At 37.8% G+C, this 11,455-nt stretch overlaps 1 protein-coding gene and 1 pseudogene across 1 annotated transcript; one reads left to right on the forward strand and one right to left on the reverse strand.

Annotated features, from left to right (window-relative positions):
- The first annotated feature begins 414 nt into the window (after positions 1 to 414).
- Positions 415 to 2,041, forward strand: PATE2 (prostate and testis expressed 2). Its single transcript, XM_025465012.3, has 4 exons — positions 415 to 559; positions 693 to 716; positions 1,167 to 1,295; positions 1,616 to 2,041. The coding sequence occupies exons 1-4, from the start codon at positions 508 to 510 to the stop codon at positions 1,750 to 1,752; spliced, it is 342 nt and encodes a 113-aa protein (XP_025320797.1). The 5' UTR covers positions 415 to 507; the 3' UTR covers positions 1,753 to 2,041.
- Positions 2,042 to 9,729: 7,688 nt separating this feature from the next.
- On the reverse strand, positions 9,730 to 10,530 carry LOC112671487 (60S ribosomal protein L37-like; annotated as a pseudogene).
- Between the last annotated feature and the right edge of the window lie 925 nt (positions 10,531 to 11,455).

The following is an 11,455-nucleotide window of genomic DNA, read 5'->3' on the forward strand; positions in this document are numbered from 1 at the left end:
ACAAGGGGTGGTAGAAAGGGAGGTGGGCGGGGGGTGGGGGTGTTGGGTGACGGGCACTAAGGGGGGCACTTGATGGGATGAGCACTGGGTGTTATTCTATATGTTGGTAAATTGAACACCAATAAAAAATAAATTAAAAAAAGAATCTGCTTTTGGCTCAGCTCATGATCTCAGGGTCCTGGAATTGAGCCCCACATCAGGCTCCCTGCTCAGCATGGAGTCTGCTTCTCCCTCTCCCTCTGCCCCTCCGCACTGCTCATGCTCTCTCTCTTTCATAAATAAATAAATAAATAAATAAATAAATAAATAAATAAATAATCATTAAAAAGAAAAGATGCCTTAGGGGTAGTGAGACTTCAGTTGGTGGCTTAGGTCTGGGAACATGGAGGTACTGTCTGTCCCTGAAATTTTATGATTATGTGATTTGGATGAATAGCCCAAGAACAGATCACTGGTGAAATCAACCAGCATGCTCTACAGAAAACTGTACATGACAGAAGTTCCAGGATGTTTGTTGTGTTTCTGCTGGGCATAGTCTTTCTGATCTGCTCAAATAAGGGTAAGTTCTGGAGGTTGTTGATTAAGAGATGGGCAGATGCTGGGAAAGGGGAAATTTCCACAGTTGGCTCCTCGGGTTTTGGCAGGTTATGTGAGATTATGACAAAGAAGACTTTTTTTTCTTTTTCCCCCAGGTGAATTGAAGGAACATCTGACAGGTACAATGGCTGTCTACAGTCCTTGGTGTAAACAGGTCGTTTGTGACATGTTGAGGAGAAAACCTCCTCTCAGTCTTCAGAGAGGGGTATAATCCATTCTTACTCTACAATCCTAGGAGTTTTATCTTCTCCCAGACTAATTTAGTCCAATTTTTGGAGTAAAGAAGCTGAATTTCTCTCTTTGCTTCCTTTCCCCCTTTACTGGATGAAATCATCAGGTTAAATAATAGGTCTGTAGGTAAATTTCATAGGAACTCTGATCTTTTGAGGTCATATACAACAAGTGATTCATGTCTGTAAAAATTATCATTCCCATGATTATCAGAGGACTCAACAGCCAGAGAAAGATTAGGAACCACTAGGCAATAGAAGTTCCTGTAGAGAAACCCACAAGCCTGGAGAATCTTCTTCAGACTAAATCCTTTAAACACCTCTTTCTGTGTCTGGCAGAGATTGCAAAGTCATGTTATAAATGTAAAAAATATCATCTTGGGTTATGCTATGACATCATGAAGACCTGTACCCTAAAGTACCAACAGTCCTGTGCTGTTGAGAACTTTTACTTCCTTACAAAAAAAGGTAATGTGGGGTAGAGAGTGGCTGAGAAATAACTACCTGCATATGGGTGAGTGGGTGGGTAAAGATGGGGTGGTCCTGTAGAGGGGATGGCAAAGGTGGACTTTTCCTTAAGACAATAGTGAGTAGAAGAAGGGTTGATATCTCTTATCAGCTAGAGAAATACAATCCATTCTCTGGGTCAATCATGAGTAGACTCAACCTTGTAGTTCATTTGGGCTTAGCCAAAGGTTAGTGAAGCTCTGAGAAGATGTTATTCCTAGGAATATGAAAGGAAGAAATGGAATTATTACACTTGTGTTCTCTCTCTTTCATCTCCTCAGGACGGAGTATGTATTTTTATTCCAAACTGTCATGTGTGACCAATTGCGAAGACATCAACTTCTTGAGTTTTGAAAAAAGGACAGAGCTCATCTGTTGCAAACATGCTAGCTATTGCAACCTCCCTGAGGGAGTCTAGTTCCACACCTTTCCTGGATTTGGAGTCCTTCTCAACTCACCCTCCCTTTATCTCTTCCCCCCAAGCCTGTGCTTAGATCTCATCTTCCAACCAATGAGAGAGAGTGAGACAACGAGCTGGTGAAAGTCCCAGGAGAGAGAGAGAGAGTGCACAGTAGCTGAGTCTTATTGAGCATGGATGACTAGACTAGACTGAAGTTTTGCAAACCCCTGTTGCTCACATCTGGTGGTTTTGATTTCCTTATGATGGATATAGAGTTGCCACAAATAGAGTTGGGTTTGAAACTGGCTATTTGTTATCTCTTTTTTTAATTTATTATCTCTTTTATGGTAATGCAAAGAATTGGGCAAAATAATCTCAAACTTGCACTGAGAACTCTGTGGCCATACTTTATGCTCATCTATATCCACTCCTCTGGTTGGAGTTGAGATTCTCTTTGGATTAGCCCTGACACCTCCTGGTGCTCTCCTTTTGCCCATGAGTTATGGAGATAAAAGAGGAACGACTCTGGCTCCCCAATTTGTTGGCAACATGAGCCATATTTTTTTGGTAGAGCTCTTGGAGGAGAGGAATCTCAGGCAGAAAGAAAACCGGACAGGCATAAGGATGAAGCATCAAGGAAAATTGTAAGGACCTTTCAGTCTGTGGAAACTGAGATTTGAGAGATAATTTGATGTAGGTGAAATTGGCTTGAATTACCAGGGCCCTGGCCAGCCAGTACCAGATTGAGCTAGGTGATTTAATTGGGAATGGAAACCTTGTGCAAGGATGACCAGCACTCCTTATAAGAGTGAAGGGGGGGGGAGGGGGAGAATGAAGGGGAAAACGTGAATAATCAAGCAGACGGCATGGTAGTTGAAGATAATAGAATGAACAGAGATGCCATGGGTAGTGTTGTAGTTAGAAAGTTTCCTATATAAACTGAAGTTATGAGTAAACAGAGGATGTAAGAGAGTAGAAGTTAGTAGTGGTGGGAACAGAAGACACTGAGTGAAATAAATAGGCAGAGAGAAATGGAGTAGAACTGGTGGTGGGATGTGGCCAAGATGGTGAAGCTTCCTTGGATACAGAATAACCCTGGCATGCTCTCCTTATGCGGCATACCAAAGTTCCTGGTTCTGGATTTCCATAGCTTTTTCTTCCATTATTAGTCCACATAAAATTCTTAACAATAAACCAACCACCCCTCTACTTGAGTAGTTTGGCGTGCTCTGTGTCTGATATTATGATTCTTTCTGAGGAATTCTCAATTGGAATTTTACAGAGTCGGGATAAACAGACATGAAGACAACCTTTTAAAAATGGGCAAGCTGATTGGAAAGGCCAATGTAACATGGATATTTTGAGTTAGGGAAACAACATATTTTTATTCCTAGTTGTATACGGGCTTGCTCACCCTTTGAATCATGGGGATGGGAAACATCAGTCTGAGGATAAAAAAAGAAAGAAAGATCATTGTTTTGCACTGGATTTCAAAAGAGATTTCAAAAATATTTGTGAAACAATGTTTGGAAAAGCTTGGCTTTGTTGAACAAGAAGAGGGTTCTTGTTATAAAATCTTTCCTCAATGGTCCGAGAGCAACTGTTGGCATTCTCAGCATCAGATCACTGAAATTATTATTATTTTTTACATAGTGAATGATTTTCATTTGGTTTGGGTGCCCTGCCCAAACCCTCCTAGCTGATCGGTACATCTGCCACCCAGCTGCATTGAGTGTCGGCCCATGGCAACTCATAGCTATTTACTACTCTGCAGATTCGCCCTCACCAAGTGGGGGCTGCCTTGCCCAGATGCTAAGCTCCCAACTTAAGCATAGACCTCAACCAATAAATGACCGACTCCTTCCATCAAGATGGACTAAGTCTGTGGTGTATTTTGTGCTCCAGAGCTTTTCCATGAGATCTGACTGTTCATGTTAACAGTTTCCCCCTGACCTCTTTTGCTTCCACTTTCCCGCCTCAAAATTGTATGCTGAGAAGACCAATTGTTCCCCACCATCACTGGGAATGGAGCTCGAAGTCAAGATGAAGTTAGGTTAGAAAATGACATTTCAGTTTGGCATCTAAGAGTGACAGGCTGTATAGGGTTACTGAAAGGCTTCCTTACCGCCTAGAGAAACATGCCCTAACCTGGGAGATGATCTTTTGGTTCACCCCATCTTGGGGTTCTCTTTCTTAGTCCCATTTTCCAGCTTGAACAAATGAGCACAGTAAGACCTAAGTGAAAATTTCTTTATCCATATGCTACCACCCCAAGTGTCAATCCTCTGATAAGCAAGCACCTGTTCTTTTTTCATATATGCACATAAAGATGCATGAGAATTTTCTTCACATATCTTTTAAAAGACAGTAATCTGGTTAATAATCTAAGTGTTAACTTGGAATTGACTGGTAAATAATTCATACAATCTTACACATTAGACCAAAGTAAATTTCACATATATTAGAGATTTAAATGTAATAAACAGAAAACCTTACTTTTAAATACTGTTGTGATTATTATTGTTTGACCTCTTAGAGTGTGCTAGACACATGTTAAGTACTTTTCATGTATGATCTCACTTAATCTTCACAATTCTCTATGAAGTGGCTACTACTGTAAGACAATTTCATAGAGGAGAAACCTGAAGAACAGCTTGGCTTCCTGATGCTAACTGGATAACTTGACAAATATGGACACAAGTCTAGTAATTTGACAACTGTCACATGGTTTTCCAGGTATTATTCCTGAATGAAAATATCAATTTATTGACAGTGTAGTACTATGTTCACAATTCAGAAAGTAGAGAGTGGGTAGCTTGTCTCTGCTCCATGATGTCTGGGAGCTCAACTGGGAAGACTCTGAGTCTGGAGATGTTTCAAGAACTGGAGACTGAAATCATTCTGAGGTGTCTTCACTCATATGGCTTTACAGTTGCTGCTGCTCTAAGTTGTGATGTCACCAGGGGAGGGGCTGTTGGTCAGAATACTTCCAAATGGACCCTTCATGTTTCTTGGGCCCCTTCACAGCATGGAGCCTCCAGACTTAAACAGAAGTGTGTATTCTAACAAAGTGGAGGTTGCCTCACATTTTAAGGGCTAGCTTTGGAAGTCAGGCCTCATCACTTCTGCAATATTCTATTGGTTATAAGTGAACCACAAGCCTGGCCAAGTTCCACTTTTTGATTGGAGAGTAACAACGTTGTAGCAGAGCTTGTGGTATGGGAGATATCCTTGGAGCCATCTTTGGAAAATACAGTTGGTTACAACTAGTTAATGGTTAATTGTTACAGTAAGTTAATTGTACAGCTGGAGTTGGATCCAACATCTACACAATCCCAAAGTGCTCTCTTATTCTAAGCTATTATATTAAAAATATTTATAAATATTTGTATAATCTAGTGATAGAAGAAGCTTTTCTAATCATAACATCCGTCACAAAACAGGACAAGACTGATCGATTTGACCACATGCAAAAGTGTATATGCGTGTGTGTGTGTGTGTGTGTACATGTATACATGCACATATATCAAAGGGCCAATCAGGAACAACTGGCAATACCAAGAGCCCACGATTCCTTAAATTGACCTGGTGAAACTTTATCAATCACACATGTATATACATATATGTATACATAGACATATACTTAATGTATATATACATATACATCTACTTGAAGCTTTATCAACCATATATATATATATATATATATATACACACACACATATACATGGAATACGTATATTTAATGGAATACTATACAGCCATAAAAAAAGAATGAAACCTTGCCATTCAGAACAACATCGGTGGAACTTGAGGGCATTATGCTAAGTGAAATAAGTCAGACAGAGAAAGACAAATACCATAAGATCTCACTTACATGTGGAATCTAAAATCAAAATGAAGAAAAACCACACACACACACAAACAAGGTCATAGATACAGAGAACAAGAAAACAGATTGGTGGTTGCCAGAGGTGGGGGTAGGGGATGGATGAAATGGGTGAAAAGAATAAAAAAGTACAAACTTCCAATTACAAAAATAAGTCAGTCATGGATATTTTAGTGTACAGCATGGTGAGTGACTATAGTTAATAATATTATTTTGCACATTTGAAAGTTACTAAGAAAGTAAATTTTAAAGATTCTCATTACAAGAAAAAAATTGTGTGTGTGGTGATGGATATTAATTAGACTTATTGTGATGATTATTTTGCAATATCTACAATATGGAATCATGATGTTTTACACTTGAAATGAATATAATTTTGTATGTTAATTATATCTCAATTTTTAAAAAACTCACAAGAAAATAATTTTAATTTTGGGGAAAAAATGAGACAAGACAAAAAATATATGTGTGAGGAAACAAGCTTCATGGCAGTGTTGGTGATAAAAGTCAGAAAGTAGAAACAATCAGGATTGTCTAAATCAAATATATACATCCATATACTAAAAAACCATGAATCCTTAGAAGTGATATTATATCACTTGAATGAATTGATTTGAAAACATGATAGAATATATTCAGTAAAAATGATTTTAAAATAGTATACTTTAGTTTGATTCCATTTTCATTTAAAATCCATTATCAGGGTACCTGGGTGTAGTTCAGTGGTTGAACATCTGGCTTTGGCTCAGGTCATGATCATGGGGTCCCAGTATTGAGTCCCGTGTCAGGCTCCCTGCCTATGTCTCTGCCTCTCTCTGTTGTCTCTCATGAATAAATAAAATCCTTAAAAAATAAAATAAAATAAAATAAAATCTATTATCTACCTCTCTCTCAACTTTTTTATTCAGCAAATTTTAATAGTGAAAAATTGTAGGTTTTTAATGTATTAGCTAGTATTAAGCATTGAGTGATACCTTTTCTGGCATACGTTTATTTTCTTTTCCTACAGAAGTAAAACTGTGGAGAAAATTTCAGAGACTCAGTATAAAAAGATCTTCCAACAACCTAGTTGTTGGAATGAACAGACAAGGAGTTTAAAATTCCTATCATAAATATTCTCAAGAACCTACAGAAAAAGAGAGACATGATGAACCTCTCTTTCAACAGAGAGGTGAAAAATATAATAAAGACCATTTGACCAAAAACTCCTATAATAGTAATGTGATAGATACTTTATATTTTGCCCTTCTGTCTTTTTTGTTTGTTTGTTTCCCTGATTTTTAAGTGGGTCCTAGGACCCCGGCTCACATCAATTCTAGAAGAGATAGAAACAGGAGGGCTGCAGATATGGGAAGAAGCAACATGGGAGCTGGCCCATCTGAACATACAGGCAGGCTCCCTGGGATCCCTCCTAGGGTTCCGACACTTCAGGGCAGTCTGTGCTTCTTGCCCCCCCCAGAAAAGAAGCCTGATTTTTGTTTTTAAAACTAAATAAAGGACATAAATAATTTAAATAGGATAACACTATATATTATTCAGTGAATTAGAGACATCAAAGTAGAACATTTTATAGCTTTCTTTTCAGTTATGATACTGCCAGCGGTGTAATAAAATCCTCACTCATGTCGCATGCCTAACAAAGGTATCGATGAAAGAACAGTCGATAATACAAACCCTTGAACTACCAAAATTTAGCATTGTAAGGTATGTATAAAGCCAACCCACACCAACTTTAGCGTCATTTCATTACACTAAGAGCCAGATACTAATTGAAAATATTTTGAGCACTTTCCAAGTGCTTAGCAATGTACATAAATCTCATCTAAATCTTCTAAAACACTTAGATATTTTCATCATCTTTATTACCCAGATGCAGAAACTGAGTCTTACAGGTATTGAAGTTTTCTAAGGAAAAAAACAATTTGCAAAGACACTGTCAGGATATATTCAGTATATGTCTGACCTAGAGTCCCTGTTATCAACAATTCCACTAAATTACCCGGTAGCCCAGAAAATTAGGCATTCCTTCTTAAGCTAATTTTTTTGAAAGCATGAATATAGTTCTTATAAGAGACAATTTCATTTCCCATACAGGTGATACGTAAGATGTTCTTGACAAACTACTGCAGTTAAAGGAACATTTATTTGGTATTGATCAGAAGCAACCACAATGAACAGATCGACAGATGGATTATGTAGTTTCCTTTCACTTGACAAACATTTTATAAGGTGAGAATATAGTAGTGAGTTATAACTTATGAGAATATAGCATTGCAAAAAATATTATTTCACAGGACTCAAAACCTACAATATGAATTATTTTCCTTTTGAAATTGTGGAGCAACAAATGGCAAATTAATGAATTTAATTACCGTGTTCAATGAATGCTCATGAGTTTTATAGTAGATTCTCTCTCTTTTAAAAAAAAAAAAAAGATTTTATTTACTTATTTGAGGGAGAGAGAGAGAGAGGGAGGGAGAAAGCACACAAATGAGGGGGAGGGGCAGAGGGAGAGAGAGAAGCAGACTTCCCACTGAGCAGGGAGCCCAACTCGGGCTTGATCCCAGGACCCTGAGGTCATGACCAAAGGCAGTTGCTTAACTGACTGAGCCACCCACGTGCCCTAAGTTTTATGTTATCGGCATTTTGATAGAGATTGCATTAAAAGTATAGATTGCTTTGGGTAGTATAGACATTTTACCAATATTTGTTCTTCCAATCCATGAGCATGGAATGTCTTTCAATGTTTTTGTGTCGTCGTCAACTTCTTTCATCAGTGTTTTATAGTTTTCAGAATGCAGACTTTTCATCTCTTTGGTTAGGTTTATTCCTAAGTAGCTGCTTCTTTTTCTTTTTTCTTTTTTTTTTTTTTTTGGTTCAATTGTAAATGGGTTTGATACCAGAATTTCACTTTTTGCTGCTTCATTATTGGCGTTTAGAAATACAACAGATTTCTGTTCATTGATTTGTATCTTGTAACTTTACCAAATTTATTTATTAGTTCTAGCAGTTTTTTGGTGGAATCTTTTATGTTTTCTATATATAGTATCATGTCATTAGCAAATGGTGAAAGTTTTATTTCTTTGCTAATTTGATGCCTTTTATTATTATTATTTTTTACAGTCTGATTGCTGTAGCTAGGACTTTCAGTACTACTATGTTAAATAACAGTGGTAGAAGCAGACATCCTTGTCTTGTTCCTGACCATAGAGGACAAGCTCTCAGTTTTTCTCCATTTAAGGATGATAGTAGCTGTGGGTTTTTCATATACAGTCTTTATTATGTTGTGGTATGTTCTCTCTAAACTTACTTTGCTGAGGGTTTTTATCATAAATCGATGTTGTACTTTGTCAAATGCTTTTTCTCCACTTATTGACAAGATCATATGGTTCTTATCCTTTTGTTTATTAATGTGGTATATCATGTTGATTGATATGCTAATATTGAATCACCCTTGCTACACAAGGATAAATCCCACTTAATGGTGAAGGGTGATTTTTTAAAATGTATTGTTGGATTGGGTTTGCTAGTATTTTGTTAAGAATTTTTGTTATCTGTGTTCATCGGGAATATTGGCCTGTAGTTCTCTTCTGTAGTGGTGTCTTTTTTTAAAAGATTTTATTTATTTATTCATAGAGACAGAGAGAGAGAGAGAGGCAGAGACACAGGCAGAGGGAGAAGCAGGCTCCATGCAGAGAGCCTGACGTGGGACTCGATCCAGGGTCTCCAGGATCATGCCCTGGGCTGCAGGCGGCGCTAAACTGCTGCGCCACCGGGGCTGCCCTGTAGTGGTGTCTTTATCTGGTTTTGGTCATCACCAGGGTGATGTTGGCCCCATAGAATGTATTTGGAAGTTTTCCTTCCTCTTATATTTTTTGGAATAGTTTGAGAAGAATAGATATTAACTCTTCTTTAAATGTTTGGTAAAATTCACCTGTGAGGCCATCTGGTCCTGGACTCCTTTGTTAGGAGTTTTTGATTATTGATTCAATTTGTTGCTGGTTATTGGTCTGTTCAAGTTTTCTATTTCTTCCTATTTCAGTTCTGGTAATTTTTTTTAATTAATTAATTTTTTTTTTTTGAGAGAGAGAGAGAAAGAGCATACATGGGGTGTGTGAATGGGGAAAGGGGCAGAGGAAGAGGGAGATAGAATCTTAATTACGCTCCCATGGCCGGTGTGGAGCTCAATAGGGGCTTGATATCATGACCCTGAGGTCATGACCTGAGCTGAAACCAAGAGTTGGATGCTTAATTAACTAACCACCCAAGCCCCCCTCAGTTCTGGTAATTTATATGTTTCTAGGAATTTATCCATTTCTTCCAGATTGTCCAACTTGTTGGCATATAGCTTTTTTTTCTTTTTAAACCAGAACGTTTATTTTGACTAATCATTGAAATCCTTAAGCTGAACTGGATGCTGCAACAGCTGCCCTCTTGCACTTAGGTGTCGTTCCTTCACGGAATCCATGCCTGAATCTGCGGTATACAATTTTTAGGTGCCTCATTCAACCGGTCCCAGTGGTATTTCGTCTTTTAGCCTCGGCACTCCAGTTATACTTTCTCTTCTGCTTGGAAGTGTAGCCACAGTTGCCCCGGGCGGACATCCGAGGGTGGTAGGCCTTAGAGCCACAGTGGCGGCACAACGTGTGCGTCTTATTGCAACGCTTTCTGAACGATAACGTCCCCTTCCTCATCTTGTTTCCCCACAGACCCCAAAGAGCAGCATATAGCTTTTTATAGTATTCCCTTAAAATTGTATTTCTGGGGCATTGGTTGTGATCTCTCCTCTTTAATTCATGATTTTATTTATTTGGGTCCTTACTGTTTTCTTTTTTGGTAAGTCTGGCTTTAGGTCTATCAATTTTATTGGATTTTTCAGAGAACCAGCTCCTAGCTTCATTGATCTGTTTTAGTGTTCCTTTTTTTTTTTTTTTTTTTTTTTTTTTGAGTTTCCATATAATTTATTTCTGCTCTTTTTTTATTTCCTTCCTTTACTGGCTTTTGGCTTCATTTGTTCTTCTTTTTCTAGTTCCTTTATGTATAAAGTTAGGTTGTTAAGGAGATTTTTTTTTTTTTTTTTGCTTCTTGAGATAGGCTTGTATTACTTTATACTTCCTTCTTAGGACTCACTTTTGCTGCATTCTAAAGGTTTCATTTTCATTTATGTCCATGTGTTTTAAAATTTCTTTTTTGATTTCATGGTTGACCCATTCATTGTTTAGTAGCATGTTTAACTTCCATGTATTTGTAGTCCTCCCACATTTTTTCTTGTGGTTCACTTCTAGTTTCATACTGTCATGGTCAGAAAAGGGGCATGGTATGACTTCAGTCTTTTGATGTTTGTTGAGGCCTATTTCATGACCTAATATATGATCTATTCTGGAGAATGTTCCATGTGCACTTAAAAAGAATGTGTATTCTCCTGTTTCAGGATGGAACATTCTGAATACATCTGTTAAGTCTAACTGGTCCAGTGTGTATTCAAAGCCATTGTTTCCTTGTTTATTTTCTGTTTAGATGATCTGTCCATTGATGTAAGTGGGGTGTTAAAGTTCCCTACTATTATTGTATTATTATTAATCAGTTGCTTTTTGTTTGTTATATTTGGGTGCTCCCATGTTGCGTGCATAAATATTTATAAATGTTACATCCTCTTGTTGGATTTTCCCCTGTATGTATGATTATATAGTGTCCTTCTTTGTCTCTTGTTACCATGTTTGGTTTTTTTTTTTTTTTAATTTATTAATGATAGTCACAGAGAGAGAGAGAGAGGCAGAGACATAGGCAGAGGGAGAAGCAGGCTCCATGCACCGGGAGCCCGACGTGGGATTC

The sequence above is a fragment of the Canis lupus genome, chromosome 5 (assembly GCF_003254725.2).
Source record: "Canis lupus dingo isolate Sandy chromosome 5, ASM325472v2, whole genome shotgun sequence".
Lineage (NCBI taxonomy): Eukaryota > Metazoa > Chordata > Mammalia > Carnivora > Canidae > Canis > Canis lupus.